This window comes from Aythya marila (assembly GCF_965140915.1).
Source record: "Aythya marila genome assembly, chromosome: 12".
NCBI classification, from domain to species: Eukaryota; Metazoa; Chordata; class Aves; order Anseriformes; family Anatidae; genus Aythya; species Aythya marila.
This window is the reverse complement of record NC_139053.1, coordinates 20235003-20262209: the sequence shown is the minus strand read 5'-3', so window position 1 is coordinate 20262209 and position 27207 is coordinate 20235003. Positions and strand designations below refer to the sequence as shown.

The window sequence follows — 27207 nt, the reverse complement described above, 5'->3', positions numbered from 1 at the left end:
TTGGGGTTTTTATTGGGAAGGGACCGGGGGGGGGGAGGCTCTGTGGCCCCCCTCTCCCCGCTGGCACACTGCTCGCACCATCAAGGCTCTGCTGGGTGTGGGGTCCCTCTGCTGCTGCTCTGGGTGGGGGGCACACGGGGGTGCAAAGACCCCCGCAGCCAGGCACCTGGTGCGTGCACGGAGCCTCCACCTTTGGGCACCTCGTGTGTGAGACCCCCAAATTCCCCAGCCCCCCCTCCCGGCCCCTCTACTGCCCGTAGAGGTCAGCCAGGCGCCTGAAGCGGGGCCCCCACTCGCTCAGGTAGTCGTAGTCCTGGTCCTCGTCCGTCAGGCTGGAGACGATGGAGCTGAGCGGGCTGGCGACGGAGCCCGAGCCCTCGTAGTCGTAGATGAGGGCGGTGTCGTAGGGGGGCACGCTGGGGTCGCTGTCGGCCGCCTCCAGCCCCTGCGGGGACAGGAACGGCATCAGCCCTGCTACGGAAAGGGAAGCAGGGGGTTGCTGATCCCCATCCCACCTCGTTGATGAAGTCCTCGATGTCCGAGGGGCCGCTGGGCAGCTTGCGGGGCGCCGAGGGGGTGCCGGAGCGCAGCGGCGCGTCCCTGCGCACGGGGGGCTTGGCGCGGGGCTGGAGGAGCTGGGGGTGCCGCAGCTGGTTGATGTCGTAGGCATCCTGCGGGGAGCAGGACGTGTCAGGGCTGTTGGAGGCTGCGATGAGCCCCCCCCCCAGCCCTGCCTGGGGTGCCCCCCATCACCTGGTCCTCCTCGCCGCCGCCCTGCTCGTCGTAGTTGAGGATGTTGTCGCGCATGTCGTCCCGCGAGCGCTGCAGCAGCCCCTTGCGCAGCGCCCGGCGGCGCCCGCGCACCCGTGCGGCCCCCAGCAGCGCCAGCACTGCGGGGGGGAGCGGGTGGGCACGGGGCCGGGACCCCCTCGGGGGGGGACGGGGTGTGGGGTATTGGGCAAGGAAGGGACGGGGATGGGGATGGGGTGGCGTGGGATGGGGATGGGATGGGGTGGGGTGGCCAGGACCGGGCTAATTTGATTTGGGGCATGGGATGGGGTGGGATATGGTGGCCAGGACCACGATAGGGTGATGAGGGACGTGGGTTGGGATGGGAGGGGGTGGCCAGGACCGGGATGGGGCAGTGGGTTGGGGGGTGGGACGTGGCGATGGAGCATGCTGCTGGGATTTGGGTCCTGCACCGTGAGGAGGGGTTGGGGTACCCGGGAGTGGGTGGGGGGGCTCTGGGGGTGTCACTCACGCAGGAGCAGGGTGCTGCTGCCGAGGATGACCAGGAGAGCCTCCAGGGTGATGCCGACCCCGGCGGTGGCAGCGGCCAGGACGCCGTCCTCGCAGGTGCCGTCGCGGCCGCAGGGGCACACCGAGACGTTCAGCAGCTGCTGCTGTTCCCGGGGGGGGGTCCCCGAGTCCCGCAGCAGCAGCGGCAGCGAGTAGAGCCCCTCGGGCAGCTCCACCAGCACGGCCAGCACCGCGTGGGTCACTGCAGGGGGGGGCACAAGGGCTGGGATGAGCGGGGACCCCCCCAGGCGACAGCAACCCCCCGAACTCCAGCCCTCCCTCACCATTGAAGCGGGTGATGCTCCAGTTACGGGCGAGCTGGGGGTGCTGGGGGCTGAGCTGGAAGTGGAAGGGGGCTCCGTGGGGGGGCCGGTCGTCGTCGGTGGCCCCCAGCAGCAGGCTCCCCCCGCGGCCAGGCCGCCCGCACACCACGCCGGCCGGCGGCTGCAGCAGGGGCGCGTGGTCGTTCACCTCCAGGATCTCGATGGAGAGCGTGCCGGTGGCGGACAGCGGGGGCTCGGCTGGGCGGGGGCGAGGAGCAGAGGGGTCAGGGGGTGCCGAGGGGCACGGGGGGGGGGCTCAGGGAGGGCAGGGTGCTCACCATCATCACGGGCGAGCACCAGGGCGATGTACCAGCCGCCCTGCAGGAAGGCCGAGGGGTGCCGCAGCTCCCGCTTGGTGCGGACGGTGCCGGAGTGCGGGTCCAGCTGCAGCCAGCCCGCGGGGTCGTACAGCAGCGCGTAGCTGGGGGGCACAAGGTGGGGGGCACACCATCACCACCCCCTCTTCCCAAAAATACCCACCGCCGGCTGCACACCTGGGTGCCCAAAACGCAGCACTCACGTGAGGGTCTGCAGCTGGCGCGTGTCGGGGTCGCTGGCGGTGTAGGTGGTGACGGGGGTGCCCGGGGGGGCCCCCTCTGGCACACTGACTCGCCGCGGGTTCTCGCGGAAGATGGGTGCCTCGTTCACGTCCCGCACCCTCACCTGCACCGTGGCCAGCGCCCGCGGGCTGCCCGGGGCCCCCGGCTCCAGAGGCTGCTGGTTCTGCACCGACACCGTCAGCTGGAAGCGGTCCTGCACCTCGTGGTCCAGGGGCTGCCGAGGGGTGGGGGGGACACACACATGGGGTGAGCGGAGCTGCCAGCACCCCCATCCCCGTCCCCAGCACCCCGGGTGCCCCCCTGGGTGCCCACCTTGGCCACGGAGAGCACGCCGTCGTTGGTGTAGGGGTCGGTGTGGATGGCGAAGGCGCCCTCGGGGTCGCCCTCCAGGATGGTGAATTTGGCCAGCCAGTTGGGCGAGCCAGCCAGGTCCTTGTCGTGCACCAGGACCCTGCCCACCTCCAGGCCGGCCGCCTGCTCCTCCACCTCCATGGAGAACTGGGGGGGAGCAGCACGGGGCTGGCACCTACCCCCCAGGATCCAATGTCCCCCCTGGTGTCCCCCCTCATGTTCCACCCTAACCACTACCTCCTCCTTGGTGAACTCGGGGGCGTTGTCGTTGATGTCCTCCAGGTAGATGACGGCTGTGGCTGTGGTGGTGAGCCCGTCCCCGGACATATCAGCCGCCTGCAGCGTCAGGTTGTACACCCCCACACTCTGCGGGGGGACCAGGGGGAGGCGCTGAGCCCCCCCAGCACCCACGGGGACGGCGTGTCCACCCCTCACCACGGCTGGCCGTGCGCATGGACCAACCCGTGGCTCCTCCAGCCCCGGTGCCCCCATTTAATGCCCCCCCCAGTGCCCTCTACCTCTCTGTCGAGGCCGGGCCGCGCGGTGCAGATCTCTCCCGTGGTGGCGTTGATGCTGAACATGCCTCCTGCGCCCTGCTCCAGGATGGAGAACCGCAGCGCCGCGTTGTCCGTCTCGGGGTCGTCGGCGTCGGTGGCCTCCACCGTCATCACGCAGGTCCCTACGGAGCACCCCCGGTGGGTGCCGGCACACGGGGGTCTCCTCGTGCCCCCCAAACCCCGGGTGGCCGCGGGGCCCCACCTGGCTCAGCGCCCTCCACCACGCGCCCCGTGAAGACGTCCTGGCGGAAGAGCGGCCGGTTGTCGTTCTGGTCCACCACGATGATCTCCAGGTCCGTGGGGTCCTCCAGCGTCACGCCGCCCAGGTCCAGGGCAAAAGCCTTCAGCTGGGGGGCACGAAGCAGGTGGATGAGGGCTAAAGGGGGTTGGGGGGGGGCTGGGGGCTATGGGTACGCATGGCCAGGCCATATCCTTACCCGAAATCGGTCGTTCTCCTCCCGGTCCAGCATGGCGTTGAGGAAGACCTTGCCGCTGAACTTGTCGATGGAGAAGATGCCCAAGGGCTCCTCGTCCACCCCCGGCCCCTTGATGCTGTAGATCACCCCCCCCGGCTGCTGCTTGTCCGACTTGATCTGCCCAGAGGAAAGCAGGGCTGGGGCTGGGGGCTGGGGGCTGGGGGCTGCCCCCCGGACCCCTGGGGTTGTGGGGAGGGGGGTAACTCGCCCCCAGGGCAGGGTGCTTGGGGTGGGGGGGTCCCTGCACCCAGGGGAATTGGGGCTCCATCCCCTATGTGCTACATGGGGATCCCCTCGCTGGGGGGCCCTGTGCTGCCCCCCATAGGGTCCCCCCCCCCCCAATTTTTTCCCCGCCTACCTGCACCAGGAGGTGTGGGATGCGCTTGTGGTTCTCCGAGACGCTGATGGGGGGGATCACCCAGGCCCTCTTCACCCGCCGGGGGCCCTCGTGCTGCCGCCAGCCGGGGGGGCTGCCTGGGGCCGTGCTGGCACCCTGAGAGGGGGGGGGACACCGTGCTGCCACACGGGACGTGGGGGCTTCATGGTGGCCACCCCCCCATTGTGGTGATGGGCACCCCAAGAAGGGGGCAGAAATGCCTGGCACGGCCCCAACCCATGTCAGCGTCACCGTGGGGGGGGTCCGGGATGGGGTGGGGGGCACGGAGCTGGGGGGCTGCGGCCAGGGCTGGGCTGGGGGCATGTGGGGAGACCCCCCCCCCCGCTTCCTGCTTATCTGGGAGGCTGCTGGAGCTCAGGGAGGGCAGGGAGGGGGTGGTGGATAATGGGGGGGGGTGAGGGGGGGTCCCTGGGGGTCTGCTTGCCTTCCTTACCCCCCCCCCCAAAGCTGTGGGGCCCAGGCCAGACCCCGACAGCCCCACATGGCTCAGGCCTGAGGCCGCGGTGAGGGGCACGGGGGGGGCTGCGTGTGAACAGTGGGGTGGGAGGGGGTCGGGGGGGGGGAAATCCGGCAGTGCTGCTGGGGGCGGTGAGGGGAGCAGCGTGTTTCTGAGCACCAGCCCCCCCCCAAAATCCCTCTCGCCGCTTTCCAACCCACGCAGTGTGCCGGAGGCCCCCCCCTGCCCCGGCCACCGCCACCATCTGTGGGGTGGGAAATGGCCCAGGAGGGGCGCGGAGCCTGCGACACCCCCGTCCCCATCCCCGACACCCCCCTCCCCATCCCCAAATCCCCCATCCCCATCCCCAAATCCCCCCTCTCCATCCCCGACACCCCCGGAGACGTGCGTCCGCGGGGCCTGGGCCCCATCCCAGCCACCCCCCACCCCCACCAACCCATTTTTTAGGGGGGTGGGGGTAAGTTTCAGCCCCCCCCCCCGCCCCCAATCCCTTACCCTGGCGCAGAGGGGGGCGAGCAGGCAGGCGAGCAGGAGCGGGGGCCCCATGGCCGAGCGGGCGCAGTCCGAGCCGCTCGCCGGCCCCGAGCTAAAATAACCGCGGGGCTGGCTGAGTGACAGCACATGTGCTGCCGAGCGGCCCGGGCCCCCCCCGGCAGGGCAGCTGGCCCCACAGCCCCCCCCGCCGCCCCCCGGCCCGGCCCGATGCCGCCCGGCTGCGCGCAGGGGGCCCGACGGGGCGAGCGGTGCGCACGGGGAGACCGGGAACAGGGGGGTCCGAAAGGCTGGGGGGGGTCCACGAAGGGGTCCCCGGGGGTGCTGTGTGTCCCCCCCCCTCCTCCTCTGCACGGCACTTTGGGGATGGGGGCTGTGCCCCCCTCCCCGCCCCGGGCAGGGCGCTGGGAATGCGGCAGCTGCCGCCGGGTGCGCCCCGGGGATGCCGCGACGGGGCGGGCGGAGAGCCCCGGGCCCGCTGCTCCCCCCCCCGACAGCACGGCCCCGGCCCCCGCCCGGCATCGTCGCCCCCCTCCTGTTCTCAATCTCCCCCCCCCGGCGGGGCTCTGCTCGCCCCCCGCCCCGCCGGGCCCCCGCGGCCGCGTTCCGGGGCAGGTGCGGGGCCATCTGGGCTGGCGGCGGGCGCTGGGCGGGGGCCAGGGAGGGCTGCGAGGGGGGGGCAGCGGCAAGGCTGGGGCCAGCAACAGCCCAGCACAGTCCCAGCCCCATCCCCATCTCACCCCATACAGCTCCAACCCCATCCCATCCCCATCCCATATCCCCATCCCCATCCCATCCCATATCCCCATCCCCATCCCCATCCCATCCCATCCCATATCTCCATCCCATCCCATCCCATCCCATCCCATCCCATCCCATCCCATCCCATCCCATCCCATCCCATCCCATCCCATCCCATCCCATCCCATCCCATCCCCTCCTGCAGCACCAGGGGGCAGCATCGCCCCGGCCACCGGCTCCGTGTCCCCGCACCCCGGGGGCCGCACCGGGGAGCGGCCGGGGGGGGCCGGGCTGCAGCGGGTGCCTCCCCCCCCACCCCATCCAGCCCCGTTCCCCTCCCTGGGGACCCCCCTGTTCCCTCCCACGCGGAGCATCTGGAGAGCGCTGCGGGGCTGCCTCGGGGGGGGGGCAGCCCAAAGGAAATAAGACCCCCTGTGGGGGACACAGGGGGTCTTCTTGTCGCCCCCCAGCTCCTCACCGAAGCCAAGTGGTGGCAGGGCTTCAGGTGGCCAGGGGACAGCAGAGGGGACATGGAGCCGTGCCACGAGTGGGTGAGCATCGGGCACCGGTGACCCCATGGCACGGCTCAGCCCCGTCCCCATCCGTCTGCCCGACCCCATTTATCCGCCCACCCTCCTGCCCTGCCACCCCGCATCAGTGTCACAGCGGGGAGCAGCCCCCGTGGCCGTGGCTGGGGGTCCTGGCAGCTGACCCTGACCCTAATGCGCCGTGGCAGCGGGGCGGCCGAGCAGATGTTCCCTGCCACCGGCACCGCGGCGCGGGGGCACGGGGCGCAGACGTGATGGGCTCTGACAAGGTGCCAGCACCAGGCCGTGGGCTTATCCTGGTGGCACGGCTCCATTCCCAGCAGGGCAGCACAGCCCCTGACCCCCCAGCCCCCAAAACCTGCCCCTCGAGCCCAGCCCAGCACAAGAGTTTTGGGGCTTGTGCCCAGCTGCGTCCCCAGTGCGGCACTGGGACCAGTCCTGCCCTAACGTGGGTGCAGTGGGGGAGCGAGCAGCCGGGAGCGTGGCGCTGAGCAGCGAGGTGCCAAATGCCGGCGCAGCAGCCATAAAGCCACCGGAGCTTCGGTTTTATACGGCCATAAAAGATAATGTCAGCCATAAAGCGCGAGCGTGGGGCCCGGCGTGCCGAGCCGTGCTGAGCCCAGGGCGGGGATGAGCGGATGGGAGCACCCAGGGGACGGCCCCCAGCTCCCCGGGGACACCCCAACAAGGGGTGACCGGCACCGCAGGGTGCTGGCAGCTCGGGGCAGTGGGCCCATGGGTGCCCCGGGGTGGCTCTGGGCAGGGGGAGGCTGCTGCGGGATGGCCCCGTTGGTGGTGCCTGAGTTGGGTGGCGGGGCAGGCGCATTAAGGAGGCTACTTTGGGTTGTTGTTGTTGTTTTAATGGTTTTATTGCACGGTGCCGGGCCGGGCCTGGCAGGCCTTAATGAAGGAGATTGATGGCTTAATAGCCTGTAGCCATTACGGGGTAATTGAATGGTTGTGTACATATGATCAGACCGTCAGCGCGGACGTGGCTCGCAAGCAAAGTGACTGGAGCATCCCCGACGGATGTGGCACGGGGGGTGCAGAGCCCATGGCCTTGGGGACCCCCATTCTGTCCCCAATGTCCGGGCTGTGCTGGTGTCCCAGGGCCACATCCAGCAGCGAGGGGAAGCAGCGGGGTCTCCAGGTTCCTCCAGCAGCACCAAGGCACCCAAATCTGTCCCTGGCCAACACAGCTCCAACCTGGGGCGTGGGGCATGGTGACCAGGTGCTTTAACGAGGCTCTTAATAAACTCCTGCCATCTGTAGGGAGAAACAAGCTGGAGGGGCTGGGAGCCAGAGGCTGATCCCAAAGCCGGGGGTGCCGTGGCCACCGACCACCCTCCCTGCAGCAGCCACCCCCGGGGAGGAGACCCGGCGGTGCCACAGCCAGTCCTGCGCCGGGGTGCGAGTCACACTACTCATTTCAGTGTGTGACAGCCAGGTGTTTTACAGTATTTGCTACCTGTGATCATCCATCAAAGCAATCGATAGCGTTCCTGCAGAGTTTTATTAATGATCTTGTCACCAGGCTGGTGCTGGGTGCCTGGGGTTGTCGAGAATGATAGATCATTAAGAGCTTTTGCTGCTATTTATTCTCCAGTGACCTTGTCTCTCTCCATTGTTGCTTGCTTAAGAGTTATGAATGTGAGACATGATAATTTGATATTGATCTATTTGCTAAGTTAAAAAATTTACTGCATCGGTGATGTTTTAACAAAGGATCCGCTCGGTCCCTCCGCGGACCGGCGAGGGCTGACGGAGCTGGGCTCTGACACCGCAGCGCACGCTGATCGCCCTCCCAGGTGCTCGGGGCTCCGCCGACCCTAACGAAGATATTTAATCAATTACCCACGCTCCCCATCCCTCCCACCCTTCCTGGTGCCCCGTGGCTGGCAGGATGAGCTGTGTCCCCTGCCCCGTGCCGGGGATGGAGCCGCAGGGCACGGCCGTCAGCCCCCGCGGTGACATCGATCCGGCAAAGCGTGCGTGAAGTCAAACAGGGACAAAGCTCCGTTTATGAAGGTAGGATCTATCAATACTGCCTGTCCTCCAGGAAATCGATGACCTTCAGACATGGGCGTGCACACACAGGCGTGCACGTGCAGTGTGATTTGTGCCACAGCTGCTCCCCACTGCCTCCTGCTCCCTGTCCCCACAAGCGGTGGTGCCAGCACCCCGTAATCGCCCCGTGCTGGGACCCAGCTGCTGTGGAAGCAACTTGGTGGCAGAGATGCTGTGGGTTATTCAGCACGCCCTGTATTTATTTGTGCTTCTCATTGCTGCTTCAGTTCCGTGGGGAAGCGGGAGGCAGCATTTGTTGGAGGCTGGAGGCACGGGGCGCTCGCTCGCAGCGGGTTATGGGGTGTCCCAGGGCACCCAGCCCCTCCGGCTCTCCCTCTGTGAGCCAAAGTTGGTGAGCCCGTGGGAAAGGGCAGAGAGGGAGGCAAAATCACCAGGCACTGCCACAGCTGGCTGAGGACAGGGGTTTAACGTGAGGAGTGATTTCAGCTGGTGACGAGCAGCACGTGGCCTGAGGCAGGGCTACAGCAGGAATGGGGACGAGCACCCAGCAGAGGTAACAGGGAGCCTGGAGCCCTTCCAGCCAGGGTTTGGGGTGTCCACGGTGCAGAGAACCGAGCCCCACGCTCAGCCCTCACCTTTCTGCTTCTCACCTGTCCTACAATTGTGTTAAACGGAGCAGCTCTGTCCTGCGAGTGCCTGCTGGCAGCGCTCAGACAAGGGGGGCACTCCTGGCCTAGGATCCCCCCCAAATTCACCCCATTTCACTTCTACGGGCAGGACAGCCCTGGTCCTCCTGCACGAGGAGTGAGCCCTGCAGCTCTTCAGCCAAGGAGAAGAGCAGGCAGGGTGAATCTCGCTTTTATTGGGCTTGGTTTCATGGGCAGGAGTGCAGAGAGCCCAGACCTGCCCCTGCTGATCCCTGCTGGCACCCCACCAGCACGATTTCAGCCCTGGAAATGAGGTGGCAGTGAGTGGAGCACCCCCAGGCTCCTGGTCCCGTCCCGAGGCCGTGTGCTAGGCCGGGTAAAAGCGCTGCAGCAGCTCCTTCTTGTTGACTTTTCCCATCTGGTTGCGCGGGATCTCCTCCACCACGATCAGCTCTGTGGGGATGGTGTACGGTGCCATGGTGTCCCTGCAACATGGAGATGCAGACCATCAGAGCCGACTGAAATCTGTGCTTCCAGCCCCTCCTGAGGCCTCACAAACGCTGCTGGACCCACAGGGGATCTGCTCCGAGGCTTTCCATCCTGCCTGCTGCATCCAGCCCCATTGGTGTGGGCACCCCTGTGCTGGGTCGCCCTTGGTGCTCGCACCCTGCCCATGCCCCAGGACACAGCGGGTACCACGCACCCCGGCAGCACCCCAAAACCCTGCTCACCCCTGGCAGGGTGCAGGAGAGCCTCCAGCAAGGAGGCAGTGCTGTTAACGGGGACTCCTCAACCCTCCCCGTTAGATGTGGCAGGGGAAAACAGCACCGTGGCACTAAATTGCTGAAACCGTGCCTGTCCCTGGTCCTGTCCCTGGTCCTGTCTCCGCACAAAGCCCCCCGGGGGCCAGCTTTGGGCTGTGCTGGTGGCAGGGTGCCAGGCTGTGTGACAGCCCACAGGGCTCTGCCTGCTGCAGGAGGGAGGCTGAGCTCGGCGTGCCATCCCCGTGCCCTTTGTGGCACGCAGGGGGAGGCTCTCCTGCCTTCTGTGCCATGTGTCACCAGCCTGGGGCCGTGCCCGGCCCCAGCACCGTGCTGGCAGCGGCTCTAAGGCGAGGTGCCAAGTCTGCAGAGCCCTCACCCGCTGCCACCAGTACCCCCCAGTACTCCCAGTACCCCCGGCCAGATGGACGTCTCCAGCTCGGGGTGGTGCCGGCAAGCGCGGCTGGGGGCCGGAGCTGCGAAATGAGTCAGGCTGAAGGGGGACATGTGTCTCCTGCCAGGATGTGCGAGAAAAGGGCCAGGAAAATGTTAAGTGGCATGAAAAATAAAGGGGAGAGACAGGGAGAGGCAGACGGGGAGAGCTGGAGAAGTGCCTGCAGGGAGCAGGGCTGGTGCTGGGCGCACAGCGCCGTGGTCACCTCCTCGTAGCCTCAAGTGGGTTTTGCTTAAAGGGCTCTGGGGACTGCCATGGCTGCAGGGGTAACGAGGGCCATGGCCACAGAGTGGGGATGACGGATCTGCCGGAGACCCCAACGTCCTTGCCGTGAAGCTCAGGGGTGAGCAGCCACCGTGGGCGCCGCATGGAGAGGCCACGGTGGCATCCACACCAACCCAGACAGACCGAGCCTGGCCACAGAGGGAAATCTCCGCTTGCAGGAGGACATCAGCGTGAAGAAATAAAAGCTGCTGCTGGATTTGGCTGCCTTGGAGGAGCAGGAGCCCTGGAGAGCCAGCAGCCAGAGGGTTAAGGCGTGCACAGCACGCAGGGGTGGCAGCAGGAGGGACGCCCGGTGGGGTCCTGGCCCCTCTGCCCAAGCAGCGCGGGCGCAGGTTTGGTTTCTTTGTTCGCTTCTCTTCCCCCCACCACGCAACTGTTTAATCAGAGCAGCAGCCGGCCAGCTAGCATCTTCCCTGCATTTGCTAAATCGCAGTCCCCCAACTGTGATTTTTGCAAATCCAGGGGAAATCTTTAATTGGCTGGCTGTGCAGCCCCTGATGAAACAAGTGCTCCTGCCGCTTGCAAAATAGCGCCAGCCTCGCCAAAAATATCCGCAGCCTGGAGGAGGGAGTTGCCAGGAAAAGAAAGAATCTGCTATTAAATATTTTGCTAATGGAATATTAGCGATAAACCTGGCGATTCTGCTTCCTGGCTCCAGCTTGTGCTCTCCTCCTCCTGCAGCTGATGCCCCAGACCTCGTAGCTCTCGGACTGGTGAGCGATGGGGTGTGCAGGCTGACACCGTGCCGCATGGCCAGCTGCTGTCTGTGCCCTGCTCTCCAGAAAGGCTCCGTGCAAGGCCAGTGAGCCTCGGTGTCCCCCCCATCCCCAAGCCCCTGGGAGGGGTTTCTGGGGTTAGCTGGGGCCCATTTATTCCCATTATCTCCCATGCTTTGCAGCCTCCTGGTAGAAGCTGCATTTCTCCCGTTCCCAGGACCCAAGGCACAGCGTCACTGCTGCCACCCCTTGTTCCTCCTCTGACACGTCCCCAGGCGAGGGTGCTGAGCCCTGAGGTGCTGTCCTGGCTCTGCTGCCCACCCCAGCCCTGCCTGCAGTGCCCTCAACACGTGCAGCCCTGCTGCCTCTCACCTGGCCCACTCCTTCAGGGCGCTCACTGAGAGCATCTCGCCCCTGCGCAGCTGCACCACGGCGCTCACCCGCTGGCCCCACACCATGTCTGGGGGCCCGATCACAGCCACATCTGCAGAGAGAGCACAGGACTCGAGGTGAGGAGCACGAGCAGGTCCTGGGGGCGGGAGGGGGCTCAGCACCACAGTGTGCTGGAGGAGCAGCGTGTGGAGGAGGATGGCACAGGATGCTGCGGCAGGAAAACACCAGGGGCTCCTCTGCTGCTGCCATTTCCAGGAGCAGAGCTTTGCCCCATGGAAAGGCAAGAAGCCTCAAGAAAAGCAAGAAGCCCCATAGAAAGGCAAGAAGCCCCACGGAAAGGCAGGAAGCCCCAGGGTTGGAGTGATTTGGAGTCAGCAGGGGGATGCGATGCACGCAGCGGTGTCGAGCCAGGGGCATTGCTTCCACCCCCTCGTGCAGGGTCAGGCACAAGGTCAGCACAGATTTAATTACAGCCTCATTTCCAACCTCAGATGAGAGCTGCTGCTGACTTGGCACCCAGCGGTGAGCTGCGTGGCTTCAGCCCCGAGAGATGACTGGGGGCAGGTTTCAAATCCCGCCTGCTCCTCGCCCAGACACAGGGCTAATGATGGGAAGGCAGGGCAGCAGCCTCGGGGCACGAGCCCTGGGGTGGCCCCGTGCCAGCACCTCGGGGCCAGGACCCCACATGGCCCCGTGCTCCTCATGGGGCACAGCCCCAGGACCGTCCCACGGGGCCCCCACACGTACCTGTGATGTGCGGGTGCGCGAGCAGCTGCCGCTCCACCTCCAGAGCGCTGATTTTGAACCCTCCATTTTTGATGATGTCCACCGAGGTGCGGCCCTTGATCCAGTACACGCCGTCCTGGTAGGCTGCTGTGTCCCCTGGGAAACAAAGGGGGCTGTGTCAGGGCCGTGCCACCACCTGCCCCCTGTTTCTGTCACCTCCCCATCCCACACCCCAGGCTCAGATGGTGGCACCGTGCGCAGGAATCGCACTCAGCATCTGCAGAGCCCCCCGGGGTGGCTGCCAGCCTTCCCACCCAACAGCCTGCACCCCGGGATGCACGGAGGGGAGCAGGCATCACTTTTTTTGCTGGGGGCAAGGGAAGAATAAGGCTGTGCAGCCACAAATCCTTTAAGATGGAAGCAAAAAAGGAGCCAGCACCGCAGATGGACGCACGTCCCAGCGCGCTCAGCACGGCGCACGGCAGCAGGACCAGACTGTCCCCAGCTCCTGCCCGGCTGCTGGTGACACAAAATAGGGTGGGGGACGGTGTCAGGAAGAAGAGAGGGCCTGAAGTGAGACTTTGTCCTTCCTGCGGGGTGGGAGGCGGGGGAGAAGGCGCGTGGCAGGTGTGCTCCGGTAATTAGCCGCTCGCGCCGAGGCTGGGAAGATTGAGGAGAGAGGTCATGTCAGCACAACCTGGCTAAATGCTTAACAAGCTGTTGCACTTTGATAGCTACTTAAGATGATTACTCACATCCTGCTAATAGAGCCTTTGCCAACTGGGGGGAGGTGGGGGGGGGGGGCTCGGGACCTCGCATTTCAATTTCAGAGCCTTGATGGCAGCGCCGGGGGGCCCTCGGCACTACCCCGCGCAGCCTGCGTGCCCTAATGACATGCACCACCTCTGTGTCCATGCACCCGGCATGCTTCCCTTCTGCAGCTTTGAACGCTGCTGGCTGGGGCGTGCAGGCATGGCGACAGCTCTGGCAGTGGGAAAAGAGCTCCCAGCAAAGGGTCTGTGGGCACCACAGGGCTGCCGCGCTCACCCCAGAGCTGTGGGTGCTGCAGGGGGGCACCGAGCCTGAAGGACCCCTGAGGCTCTGGTTAGGGTGCACGGCAGATCACTGGGTGGGCTCCGGGGCAGTCGAGACCCGGGGACTTTGTTGGGTAGCCCAGGGAAAAGCCTCCCCAGTGCCTCCTGCTCCCTGAGCCCTGCGTGCTCCCCAGTCCCCCTCTCTCAGAGATGAGCTCCCCTCTCCTCTGGGGCCTCACGGTGTCACCCCACAGGTGATGCAGGTGCCCACTGGCTGTGCAGCTTAAAAATCTGCCTCCCAGCTCACCTCTGACACTCCACGAGGACTGCACGTGGTGCACGCAGAGGCAGCGAACGCTTGGAGATTTGTGGAGGCGGAACAATGAAAAATCACAATCAGTTCTGAAATTTGGGCCGTTCCCCAAAAGCCGTGTCCCCGTTCAGCTGGCACATGCCAACTGCCGAGCAGCTCCTCTCACTCAGGTCAGCCAGGAAATGATTAATTGTTCGTGTAGTTGCCTGCCTTCCTCTTGGCACTCACGCGGCCGTGGATGTTGGGAGCTGTCTGGAATATTTTAAAGTTGTGGGAGAGTTCGAAACCGAGACTCTCTGGGTATTTGGCTGCTTGGGGTTGAAAGGAATTCGTGACTGCCGTGATAAACTGCCCTCTGTGTCCGGTATCACTGTGGCATGTGTGACTGACACAGGGCTGGAGAGCGAGCATTAATTAAAACGTGGGACGGGGGAGCCACAAGCTTTCAGCAGCGAGCTCGGGAGCTGCTTATGCATGCAGAGGAGACAGGGAGAGGAGAGGGAATTCAGCGCTGCTTCAATGACATACAGTGCCCGTGCTGCTCTTCAATATTTAAGCACACCAAAGCTGCCACATTTGCATTTTTCTCCATGTCAGGATGGGGAGAACGGCCCAAGCAGCGGGCTGGGCGCACGGGCGGTGGAGGTGTCCCCACACCAACCGCTGTGGCTACCCGGGTGGCTCACTCCCCCACCTTTCCTTACACCCAAATCCACAGCTGCACGCCCTTGAGGGGGTGGTCTGTAGGTGAGGTGTCAGCCACAGCTGATTTCTCTGCTTTTTAAAGCAAGCTGCTGCGGGAGCAGCTCAGGCACCAGAGTGGCAAAAATCTGGGGCCGTGCATTTCACCGCGGTGGCACCGCACAAAGCGGCACGCGTGACCCCGCGCACCGCCTGGCTTCAGGCAGTATTTCCAGCTCGGGAAGTCTCCGTGTTTTGCTCACAGCAGAGGGACCCCGGCAGGATTTTGGGGCATGTCAGCACCACAGCAAAACCCCCGAGCTGGCAGCAGCCCGAGCTCCCAGCCCCGCGGACTACCTGCGCCGGCTGTGCCGCGTGAGGCGGGCGCTGTGCCAGGGGTGGCGCAGGAGCAGGCTCGCTGTGCCGGGCGCCGTGCCAGGCTGGCTCAGCTGGGCAGCAGCTGGCTCCGGGCTGGCTGATGCCAGCGTCCCTGCACGGCTGTCCCCTGCTGTCCCTGGCACGAGCACGGGCAGGGGTTGGTGGCAGCTGCCCCCGGAGGTGTGCGCCCTGTGCTAGAGGTGTGCCGCTGCCGACTGCAAAATGTGCTCCCTGTGCGCTCCCCAAGCTGTCACATCCCCCCCAAATGTTCACTGTGCAGCGAGGGGAGGTGACAGGTGACAGGTGATGGTCACTTCGGATGGAACATGGGAAGGGGGAGCTCAGCTCCCATCTCACCTTGGTCCCTGTGCCCCCCCAAACGTGGATGCCCTCCAGCCCCATCTGCAGCACTCCCAGCCCTCAGTGCACAGCAGGCACCTCGTATCATTACCGTGCTCACGGGGAGCTCCTGGATGAGCTCTGTAACCCCCCCGTCTCTCGTTTTCTGTCTCCTCTCTCCTGCCCTCCGAGCGCCAGGGCCCTGCTGTCAGTCCTGGCACTGACAGGAGGGAGCTGGCTGCGCGTGGCGCCGCAGGGGCCGCCGTCCACCGAGGACAGCCCCATTACCCTCTGCCCTGCACCATCTGCCACCAGCCGAGCACACCAGGACGGCTCCAGCGCTGCGCAGCCGGAGCGACAGAGCTTCCAGGCCAGCAGGGACCTCCCGTGCCAGCCAGACTGGTTAAAAGGATGCTGCTGTTTGCTTAATGGCTCTCCCCCACGTGCTGCCTCTGAACGGGGTGAAAAGCAGCGTTTCCAAGCCCGATGCTGCTCCAAAGTGCCGTGGCAGGAGCTGCTCGCTCCCCCCGGGTGTCTCCGTGCCTGGCGTGCCCAGCCCCTGCTGCCAGCATCATGCTCTGTCCCCACGGCTCCCCGCGTTATTCTGCTCCATTATGCAGGCTCCTGGCTCTGCGGGGCTGCAGCTTGCTGCTTCTCACCCCGCAGCCTCCAGGCGTTGTGTGGGTACCTCCTCCCGGGCTGGTGGGGGACACTGGAGGGGACGGGTGGCGTTTCTGAGCACAGGATGGAGCTCTCCTGTTGTGAGACCACACCACCTTCCAAATCACCTTTCTGCTGACCCTGCTTCCCAGCTGGCCGTGCCTGTGGCTCCCAGCACGGGGACACGAGGGGCATGTGGACATGGTTGTTAAAACACCGGGCTCAACACCTGCGTGGTCCTGCTCCTGAGCCACTCGTCACCTCTGCGCCCATGCGGCTGAACCGCTCCCAAATCCTCTCCTTTCCCCCCAGCCCTGCACAGGGATCACCCCGAGCAGCACCCAAACATCCCCATGCCCAGAACCCCCCCCAGCAGGGACGCAGCAGCAGCCAGCTGCACAGGGAAGGAGCTTTTGGGTGACAAGAAGGCTGCAGACTGTGACACTGCCACGTCTCCACCTCTGCTCCCCCGGGACACCTCCACCAGGCCTCTTCCACCCAACAAAGCAGCAGCAGAAGCCTCTGTGTGCCTTGCAGTGCCAGCACCCGGGCACAGCTGATGCTGGCGAGGCCACAGGATTATTGTTTCCCTGACAGCAGCCGTCACTGCTACCTTTGGATGTGTTTCAAGACGCCCAGCGGGCATCTGTTCCGCGAGATGTTAAAGGCTGCGCCGAGCTGCATGCTGAGGAGGCTCCTGCACCAGTTGAGCCGTGGCGGGTGCCGTGGCGGGGCGGTCAGAGGGTGCTGTGTGTCACAGGCTGCAGGGCTGGGAGCCACCGGGAGGGACGTGCCCCCTGGCACGCTCAGGAGCCAGCTGTGGACATCCCCACCAGCCCACAGCCCGCGCCGTGACCACCTCGCACCGGCACGGCTCAGCCCCTGGGGGCCACGATCTGGCACAAACCATGCCACTGGTGCTGAGAGGCCTTTCCCAGACTGCCTTTGTCTTAAAAATGAGGCTTTTGGGTAAAGCATTTCTATTTATAGGGAAGGGCTGGCTACAGAAAGTCACTTGGAAATGTTCCTGCACTTCAGATGCGTGCCTTGCCCAGGCAAACTCTCCGAAGTGGCCGAGCTGCAATGAGGACCCTATTTCCCAACCCCAGCCCCAGAGATTTCTGCAGCTTTCCTTCAAGTTGCAAAATCCTTGTTGCAAAGACCAAAGAGCCCTTGTGGCCCTGCCAGCACCGTCCCTACAGCCTTCGGTCTGCTCACCTCCTCCTCCTCAGAGCGGAGAGGTCTCAGTGGCTGACCCAGAGCCCGGGCAGCCTCCCCAGGACACGCTGAACAAAGGCTTTTTGCTCCCAGGAGAGGAGCTACAGCAGCAAACGCTCCCCAGAGTTTCTGTGCTAACACCTTGGCACGCCGGTCAGCTTGTTCCTGGCAAACACCGCACCGCTTCTACATCAAAGGTGTCCAGAACAAACATTTGAACTAACTATGGACCAGGAGAACGCTCGGAGCAATGAAACACTTAGCGACCTGGAGGAGTTTTGAAAGCAGGAATGCACAGAAAAAAAAAAGAGAGGCTTCAGGTTAACACGGAGGACGGCGATTTTAGCCCATGCTGGATGCAGAGCCAGGACTGTGCTGGGAAAAAAACTGATGCTGAGGCACAGGCACTGCAGAACAGCGGTGGCATTGCCCTCGTAAGGGGTCAGGCTCTGGAGAGGAGAGGTGCTTGGCAGACCTCAGCCCTGCAGGTGGGTGCACAGAGCCCCTGGGGACAGGAGAGTGACCAGGGTGAGGAGGGTCTGTGGACGCTCCTGCCCCTCTTGCCGTGCCGTGGCGCTTTGCAGATCAAGGGCAGCCCTCTGTAACCCATCAGGAAACAGCAAAAGGTTTTGAAAGGGGATTTTATTTTGCTGAGGAACCAGGAGTGGGTTATTTCACCCTCCTGCCACGGGGAGCTGCAGAGCCTTGATCAGCTGCCACCGAGCGTCCCCCTGCGTGGGGCACAGCCCTCGCCCCGAGCCAATTGTGCTCCACGGGCCTCCTCCTCCCACCACACGGTACCTGTAAAGTGATTTGCTCCTGGTGGAAGGTGCCTGCTGACCCAGCAGGTCGGAGCTGCTTGTTTAACAGTTTCCTGGCTGCCGGAGTGGCTCCTCCAGCTTTCAGAAGTGGCTGCACGCAGACGGCAGCGTGGAGAGCCCGGGAGGAAAGCAACGCCTGCAGGACCCCGGGGGTGCGGGGAGGGGGCTGGCAGGCTCTTCCCTGCCAGCAGGAGAGCGGGGTTTGAGCACTTTCTAATATTAATTAGACCTTTTCCTGTTAAGGAATCATGGCAGGTTTTGCAAATTAGCCTCGCCTTGCTGACACTTTGTGAAGAGCCCGGGCTGGTGCTCCTCGGAGAGCCAGGCTGGAGCGTGGGGACTTCCCAAAGCCACTTTCCATGAGCCACGGACCTACAGGGACACAGAAGGGACGGGGACAGCCCCCACACAGTGCCCCTGGATGGGGTGGGATTGTTACACCCCGCTGTTCGGGGCGAGGAGTTTGCTGGGCTGGTGGCAGGGCTGCTCCTGCCCGAGGGCTGCCCGCACAGCCGGGCTCACATCCCAGTGCCAGCTGCTCTGCAATCCACACCCACTCCTCAAGGAGCCTTTCAGCCTTTTTTTTTCCAATCCAAGGGAGGAATCCCCTGCCTCTCCTGCACAGCTACTCCTGATCCTGAGAGAGGAAGGGCAGAAGGAGGCACTCTGCCCCCTGCATCCCCCTGCACAGCCCCGTGCCTGCAGAGCCGCCGTGCCACAGGGACGGGCAGGGGCCAGGCTGCAGCCCCTTGGGAAGCTTGTGTCGAGGCAGGCAGAATAAGCAGTCTTTGCCCTTCTCTGGTGCCTTTCAGCCGAGGTTAATTAGGCAGAAACGGCACAGCTGGCAGGACAGTGGCAGGACGGGGGGAGCAGCCCTGCTTCTGCGCTTCTCAGGGTTGTGCATCGGCTCTGCTCTGCCTCGGAGTACCTCCCGCGTGTCTCTCCCTCCCCAGAATGGCTGTCGATGCTCCTGGTACATCCCAGGCCAAGGCAGAGCTCGCTCTCTGGCAGCCATACACCAGTGATTAACCCGATGATTTATTTCCCAGGCAGCGAAGAGCCCGAGCTCTAATCCTGACACCCTCATCGGTTTGGAGAGCGGAGGAAAACCTGTGGGCTCACATCCCCTTGGCCTGAGCCGTGTTTTGCAGGCAGGCAGCATGGAGCTCTGCCCCAGGGCAGGGCTTTCAGCAGAATGAAAGCAGCCAAACGTGCACAGAGGCACGAAGGGGCACAGCCAAGGCTGTCGTGGCCATCCTGCAGCTGTGGGAGCAGAGCTGGCAGGCAGGGTGCTGCCTCTGGGCACAGCTCTTCTGGAGAAGCTGGGCAGGATCAGGCTCCTGCCCATGGATCAGGTCCATCCATGCTCCTTCCCTCTCCGACCACCAAGCTCCTGGCTTTGGGAGCATCCTGCGGCAACGAGGTCTCCTCGTGGACAAGCATTTCTTTTCTCAGGTTTCAGGTTTCCCTGCTCTTCCCAGGGCAGCTCAGCGTCTCCCAAATTCATATCACATGTTTATGTAGGTAAGGAAGCTGCAGAGCACACAGTGACACCCCCCAGCCTTTGTGCCATGCGCCAAGGAGAGGCAGGAGGGATCCTTCCAGCCCTGCCGGCACGAGCAGCCTGCACAGCTCCAGCCCCAAATGCTCCGAGAAATGGTGTCTTCCCTCTGCTGCAGGCTTCCCGTGGTTGGGAGAAGCCGTGGGAGGAGATACGGGGTGGACAAACACGTAGAAGGAGAGTGCTGAAGGACATCTATAGGCATTAGACAACCCGTCCTCCCTGCAGCGAAGTGCCCACCTTGAGGGACGGGGGGGAGGCTGCACGAGACGCGTGCGTTGCGGACACAAACCCTTCCCTCCCCTCCACACAATGAAAACCGCATCAATAGATCCCCCATCTGCTCACATACATCACACACTTCACTCCAGTTTATTAGCTGGAATAAATCATAAATATTTCATTATACATCAACGACACTCGACTCCGGGAAGGCGCAATCCATCACCTCGACACTCCTTGCGACCTGCCGCCATGCAATAAGCTTTCCAGTCTATTAAACAAGATTGATACAGTGTGCTGGGATGGACTAGGGGAATTTATTTATGGAGCGCTGGGAGAGGGAGGGCACCGAGCGCCTGGTGCCGCACGGACAAGCAGGAACCGCTGCCATTAGCCGCTTGGACCTGGGCAAGGGTGGGGAGCCGAAAATCTCCCCCCTAAAATCTCTGCTCAGCACCACCACGTCATCAGCATGGTGAGAAGGGCAGTTCCTGCTTTTCTGTGGCGGTGCATGGGTTTTTCAGTGTTACAAGGGCTGTGTGTGCACCAGAAATACTTCCTGTAGTGCCAGGGTTTTGCTGCTCTGTGTGGCCTCTGGCTCCTTTTAATGCCACCCCTTCTCCTTTACTTATATGTGATAATGAGGTGTTCAACAGCTCCGTGAAAGCCAACAGCAGGCAGAGCAAAAAGCAACCAGGAGCAAGCCCCTCTCAGCCTCAAATACAACCAAAACACAACCAAACCTTCCCTTCCCTATGTGCTGCTGCCGTTTCCACGCTGGCGCTCACGGAAAGCCCAGCACCAGCCCCGCAGAAACCTTCCCTGATACGCACCTTGCGTGCAGCTGCAGGTCAGCCCCCAATTTGGGGACTTTTGGGGACTCAGTCCAATCTACCTGGTGGAGATTTCCCTTCTCTGAGCCTCACCTGCTCTGGGGAGCAGCAGCAGCAGCCGTGCCCGTGAGGCCGTGGCAGAGGCTGACGGATGCTCGGCACGGCGCTGCCTCGACGCGCGGCGAATCCCCAGCCCCTCGGCGGCACGCCACGCTGCTGGGATTGATCGGAGGCAGCCTTCCTCCTGAGGGGGATTGACACAGCCTCAGCAAGGATGATGTATGCGTGCGTATCTATTTAATGAAATGCTAAATGATAGGCTAAATAACGGAGGCAACTTTAGCGTGATTTATTGCGGGGGGATGGATAACGTTTGTCACTGCTGACAGCCATCTTGGCTAGGAGCAGGCTGCTCCCGAGGTCACGAGCGCAAATTGTAGCTAATTAACGGCAATTAGCACTCCTGAAATTCTGGATTTTGGCCCGGTTTGCCTGCTGAGCAGCAGTGTGTGTCCTGTCTCACGCAGGTATCGGCCCTGGGCGCAGAGGGCTCTTCGCTCACAGCCCTTACACCCGCTGGGCCAGCAGGCACAGCAGAGCATGGACAGAGCCCTGCAGCATCCTGCCCTTCCAAATGTGGAGCAGAACTGCCAAAAGATCAGCAACCGCAGCAGAGAAGAACTGGAGGATTGAGATAAAGCACCCCAAAAGCCAAGCAAAGAGAAGCCAAACCACCAAAGCCAACCACAACCAACGCCCATCCCTACTCTCACCGTTGTTTCCTTATGTCCTTGGACACTCTCTTGAGCTATAAGAGGCCTCCAAAAGTTCCTGTTCAGCCTGATCCCCTGTGCGAAGTTCAAATCTCTCACTTCTGCTTTTTGCAGACATTTTCCACCCTGCGCAGAGCTGCTGAGTTCCCAGGGTGCGGCTCGCCGCAGCTGCGGGTGGCTGTGCGGAGCTGGCCGAGCCCATTTATCCTCACCCCTTTGCTTCAACTGGTGAAACGCCTTCCCCATGACCAAAAATAAATGAGCTGCCTCTGCACGAGGACTTGGCGAGCTCCAAGGCACCGCTCTCGCCTCAGCGTACCGAGGGCAGCGCTGGGTTTGCGCCGCCGTCATTAATAAAGCATCAAATCAGCCGGGGGGGCACGAGGGGAAGACAGAGATGAAGAGGGAGAGTTTGCAACTTCTTTAAAAAACACATGCATATTAACAAAGCACCAATTATTCATGAGGAAGCCGTCTCCCCTCCCCAGCACCTCCCAGGGCTCCCGTTTGCCTGGGCGAGGCACGAAGCCGTCGCACCGGGAGCAGGTTTCCGCAGGGAGAAGTGCCGGCACCGCGCTCCTCCGACCACAAACCCTGGGGGTGGCACAAAATCTGCAGTCAGGAGCAGCATCTCTGCTGGCACCGGCAGCCCTGACAGCCTCAGCGCGCTGGCTGGCAGCAGCCCTACCTATTTACCATCCTTTTCGCTGCCAAAAACCTCCGGCGGACCCGCAGAGCGGAAGAAAGGAGGGCAGAGCAGCAGCTGCAGCCCGGAGATACGTTTCTGTGGTTGAGAGCAGGAGAAGCAGCTTTCAGGAGCTGGCTGCTCCACTGCAGGTCCTGACCATAGGTACACGGTGTCAGGGAGTCCCAGCACTGGTGCTCTGGACACCCCTTTCATGGATCTCCTTGCAAAACCCATCCCAGAGCCTCCTCCAGGTCCAGAGCAAATCCTGAAGCTCTGCTTCACCCCCCTGCAGGCTTCACCCTCTGCTCGGAGGAGCTGCCCTGAGGGGTCTGGATGGAGACTCCTTTTCCAGAGGTGGCTTTCACATTCCCCAAGCTCAGCCCAGCACCAGGAGGCTGCTGCCTGTACTGCAAGCAGGATCTGGCAGGGTGATGGTGGGAGCCCTGGCGCAAGGGGCAGACATCCAAGGTTGTCCTTAAACCCGGAGCACGATGCAGGCTGCTCACAGCCTCCCCCTGAAGCAATATCTGAGAGTAAGAGGTGGCTGTCACGCTTTGCAGGCCACTGTCCGCTGAGGCAGAGCGAGATTTCGATGCTGCTACAGCTTTGTACCTGCATGAAATCTGGAGGTAATTTAATGGCTCACAAGAAAGGAAATAAATCTATTAGAACGGAATCGCTGTTTGTTTACGTATCTTGCCATGAACATCACCACGAGCAGCAGCAGCAGCAGGTGTATGTGCAAGCACCATTTATTTACATAATAAAATTGCCAAGTAGATTTGTAGCTCAGGGGCATCCTTGCCTCTCCGTGCACGCGCCTAACTCCCATTAGCACTAATGGCAGCCACTGTGTGCTCAGCAAGCCGAGCACAGACCCTCCGACTGCCCTAACGGCTCGTTCGAAGAGATGTAAGGCTGCAGACGTCTCGATGTGTGGGCTCCTCTCCCCCTGACTCTGCCAGGTGATGGGAATTGTGAAGCAGCTCGGAGCTGCTTCGCGGTCCTCCCCATCTGCGAGAGCTGGCAGGGCCGCTGCCGAGCTGCATGTCCCGGGAGAGGAGAGGTTAAGCAAGCGCTTCCCCTCTCTCAAAACTTCTGCAGAGACCCCTGGAGCATCCAGCGCTGGGGAAAAAAAAAAAAAAAAAAAAGAAAACCAGAAAAAAAAAAGAAAAAAAAGCCTGGAATGAATTCCTGTCATGCTCTGCACAGGGAAGTTTGTTTGTATTCCGCACGCAGCAGAGCTGAGCCTGCTGTCAGAGCCACGCTGGGAGAAAGGGCAAAACCCTGCCGAGATGAAAGAATGCGAAGCACTGGTACAGCCTCCCCTGGCATTTACACCTGGAAAAAAAAATCACTCAAGGGCATCTCACAAAGAGCTGTGCTAATAAGGCACCGCTCGCTGACGTGCTGGGTGGCTGTGCAGCACGAACGGAGCTGTAGCGGTGCGGGGAACACCGGCAGCATCTCCAGGTACCTGGGAGGCGAAAGCTGCAGATAAGACAAATTTGATTTCCAACCAGAAATCCTGAGCCGTGCTCTCCCCCACGCTGCTCCCAGCCAGGGGCAGGGGGAGTCAGGGACCTGCTGTCGGACCGACAAGGAGCGCAGCTACTCCTTGTCTTGGCTGATAAATCAGCGATACCTTCACCTCTTGGCTGGGTTTTTAAAGGCTTCCTGAGCTTAATGCATCTCCCCGGCAGCAGGGCGAGAAGCCAGGATGATGCTCAGTGACCCTGTCAGGGTACCCTTGTATATCTCAGCTCCTTCACTGTCCTGAAGCCCATTCACTGCCAGTTACCCCTTGTGCCGTGCCCTACAGCCCCAACCCAACTGCAGGTAGCGTGCCTTGTGCCGTCATGCAGATCTGCCTCTGCTCACCTGGGGACTTTTCTCCTGGAGCTCCTGATTGATTAGAGCACCCTGCTTGGCACAGGAGAGAAAGAAAGACAAAGGAGAAGAAAGAAAGACAATATTTGCAGGCAGGGGCGGACTGACCTGCGGTGTCACCAAGTCCTGTGGCACCACACCTCCAAAGGATTCACCCCACGGGTGCATTTTCTGGTAACTCTATTTTGAAAGAGCAGATGTTCCGAGGAGAATAAAAGCACAGGAAAGATGCAGGTCAATTTTTGTCCACTTTGAGTGAAAATCGGCTCTAAGCCCAGCTGTGGGACTGCGCCCAGGTGGACATACAAGGTGGACCCCGGGTTGTACACCCAAGTGTGAAGCCTCGGGCTGTGCACTGGTAAGTCGAGGCTGTAGGAGGGTTGCTGACGGCTCTCACCAGAAATGCTCCTCACACCCACGCTGACCGCAATGGGCAGGGGATGGGCGCAGCACTCACATGCACCATCCTTCTTTGTGCCCCGCAGTGCTCACCCGCTCCCAACACCACCTCGTGTTTGCTGACGGACTCAGGGGACTCTCGGTAAACTCGCCAGGCTCATCTGAAGCTGGCAGCTCTCTAAAACCCGCAGATGAATAGACCCAGCAGCTTCAGCTTCAGCTGCAGACACGCTAATGGAGCTTGGAAAGCATCACCCACTGCGCCTCCTCCAAATTCAAAACCCTCTCCCCCTCAATGAGATGGGCACCCCAGCGGCTCCAAATGGCCAGCGGGCTTTGGCCAGGGAACACAAAGGCCCATCTCCAGACTGTTGTTTTGGGGCCTCGGGGACTGCTGCATATGGTCCCTGTTCCAGCCTTGGGCTGGCATCCGACCTCGTTACACGACATATGCCAGCAGACAAAGTCCTGGGCACCAGCTTTCGGCAGGGAGAGGAGAGCACCAAAAGGATTAGCAGGAAAGCCAAAGCTCAGCGGGGTCTGGTGGCCTTCTGAGGCCCATCTGCCCCTTCTCATTTCTGGGCCTTCCATGTCTGACTGCCTCAAATAAGGGGAGCAGTTTTGGGAGGGTTTTGGGGCTGGGACCAGGATGGGTGCACACAAGCACGGTGCTCCTGAGCGCACGGGAGCCCGAACACACCGATGGGCCTCACCGAGACACCCACGATGGTCCCAGTTTTGGGTGGTGAGACATTTCTAGTGCTTGGACCTACTGAAGGGACTTGTCCACGCTGCCCAGCTCCATCAGCTGGTCCCCAAAGACCTCACTGCTTGTTCTCCCCACCCCGCTGTGACTCTTGCACTGCCACCACCAGACCGCGGCTGCACGCCCTGCTCAGAGGGCACCACATCTCCGGGACAGAAAGCAGCAGATAAAACAGCCAAACCTCTGAACGCTCCCACAAGCCAGACAGCCAAGACTTTGTAGGTTCACTCGTCATTAGCAGGAACTCATGGGTGACTGATATGACACAAGTAGGCTGGGCGGAGGGAGCCCCCCCGCTGCTTGCAGCCAGAATTACTGCAGATGGGTTTGCCCAGAGGACAAGCCAGAAAAGAAAATGGGTAAGTAAAAATGAAAAACGTTTTTTTTTTTTTTTTTTTTTTTTTCGCATTAGCATTTAAATATTTATAGAAATCCCTGCAGACAACAAGATGAAAAAGAAAACTCAAAGAGTAATAAATAAGTAAGTGCTCCAAGGTGTGGCAGCCCCGCTGAACACGGCTGCCACTCAGCTGGTGGAACTTTGAAGAGCACGGCAGCCATGCGTGCATGGCTAAAAATAATAATTGTAATAATGAAAACCTTAGACTAAACCCCTTTGCTTTGGCTTTTGCCCTCTGCAGAACAGCTGAGGGATCAATTACACCTCAGCCAAAGACAGTGCTACCTCTTCTTCTCAGCGCGGTGACCCGTCCCAGTCTCTCGTGAGACGAATTATTAAATAAAGCGGAGATAACGATGGGAGGATGTTGACTAAGAGAGGCAGCGGTGGGATATGGGGAAGGATATCTGCCTTAAATTGTTTGCTTAACTATCCAGGAGCCCATACTTTTGCTTACAGCATGATACCATTAGTCGTAAGTAAATATGCTCTCAGTCATCTCGAGCGAAACCCACAGGGATGACTTGTGGAAAGGAAAGAGCCCGGAGCGATCACGTCCTAGGATGCTCTGTCCCGGCTAACAGAGCGGGTGCAGAGCAGCAGGAACCAGAGACGCTCAAAGAAAAGATGCTCAGCCCTTCTTCAAGCGTTACGGCCAGCCTGAAGTACAAACACCGACAAAAACATCACCACTTAGCAGAACCTGGGCTTGGGTTGTGCTGAAAATGAGCCCTCGCTTTCCTGGGCTGGGGAAAGAAGGAAATCGGGCTGCTGACTGCCCGGCTCACCCTGTAATCAGTTTGTGTGATTCCACCACCCTGCTCTGTGCTCTGCCGACGGCGAGGCTGGGGTATGTAAATCAAAGGCCAAAAGTGTTCAGCAAGCTAAACAGACCGCGTGGGCACCAGCAGAGTGCCTCAAGCAACAGGAAACAAGACAAACGAGGGGCGAAAGAAGGCCGGGGACACAAATCAGGCTGAAAAATAATAGATGGGCCGGGTGGAAGGAAGGTGTGTTTTCAACAAGCTTTTGAAGGGCAATTCCACCTCTGCACGCACCGCCAGCTCTCCTCGGCAGCATGGAGTGGCCAGGCTGCCCTCTGCAAACCTGAAAAGAGGTTGGATTTGGGGTGATCGCTTCAAAATCTTGTCTCTGTTTTACTCCTTTCCTACCCCGATGCTCTCCACCGGAGTTCTGTAAATCCACCCCCTCGGTCAGCTCTGCAGACAGCTCGGCAGCGTTCACCCTTCCTGCTGAAGGACTTCCCAAACCCTGTGGTCACGGCTCGGTGTGACAGTGAAGACACAACAAACCCTCCTCTCCCTGCGCCTGAACCATGAGCACGGATCCAGTGAAAATCCCTGGGGCCCCGTTCCAGCCACGCTCAAGACGAGAGGGGTTTTGACACCGCCTGTAATAGGACCACGTCCCGACCTCTGCCGACTGCTCGGGGATCTCGCTCAGATGCTTTGACGCTGACCTTTCCCTACGGGGTTTTTAATTTGCCCCGGAGGAGACACGCTATTTATACAGCAGTAAGTAGCCACTCGAACAAAAGCTTTGCCAATGAGCCAGTAGGGTCTGCCAAGTACCACGAGGAAGATGATTGTTCAGCCCATTTCTTCCCCACATCCTGTGCTCTCTCGTGCTACAAGACTTCCCCTCTTCGCCCCCTGGCAAGCCTGCAGTCCTCTTGCAGGAACCTGCTGTTCCCACGGACTTTCAGGTGGGATGCAATCGCTCCACGCCGCTGGAAATCGGACTCGGTGCACTGGAGGTTCTCGAAAAAACGCAGGGTTGGCATCCATGATGTTTGATAAAACTGGAGCAGGGCTTTGTAGGAGAGTAAACACATTCTGTGCCAAAAGCTGCTCTCATTTACAGCTACAAAAATCCAAAGTCACTCCGAGCTGCTGAAAACATCGGTCTTGCGAGCAGTCAAGGAATTACACGGGCTGTGTTTCACTGTGTTCGAATGATGCTTTGACTTCCAACCATCAGACAAAACTGACAACGTTGT

At 61.7% G+C, this 27207-nt stretch overlaps 2 protein-coding genes across 2 annotated transcripts in view; both read right to left on the bottom strand.

Moving 5' to 3' along the window:
* Positions 1-247: 247 nt before the first annotated feature.
* CDH15 (cadherin 15) lies at positions 248-4966 on the bottom strand (the record flags this gene model as incomplete). Its single annotated transcript, XM_082770189.1, has 14 exons — positions 248-445; positions 516-671; positions 754-890; positions 1262-1501; positions 1584-1820; positions 1901-2043; positions 2143-2396; positions 2495-2680; positions 2771-2899; positions 3052-3212; positions 3293-3437; positions 3528-3683; positions 3925-4059; positions 4916-4966. The coding sequence occupies 14 exons, from the start codon at positions 4964-4966 to the stop codon at positions 248-250; spliced, it is 2328 nt and encodes a 775-aa protein (XP_082626315.1).
* Positions 4967-8093: 3127 nt separating this feature from the next.
* ACSF3 (acyl-CoA synthetase family member 3) overlaps positions 8094-27207 on the bottom strand; it is a 56721-nt gene continuing 37607 nt past the window's right edge. The window contains exons 8-10 of the mRNA XM_082769840.1: positions 12233-12367; positions 11465-11576; positions 8094-9361 (exon numbers count right to left, since the gene is read on the bottom strand). Coding sequence (XP_082625966.1) covers positions 9244-9361; positions 11465-11576; positions 12233-12367 — 365 coding nt within the window. The 3' untranslated portion in view covers positions 8094-9243. The remainder of the gene's footprint in view (positions 9362-11464; positions 11577-12232; positions 12368-27207) is intronic.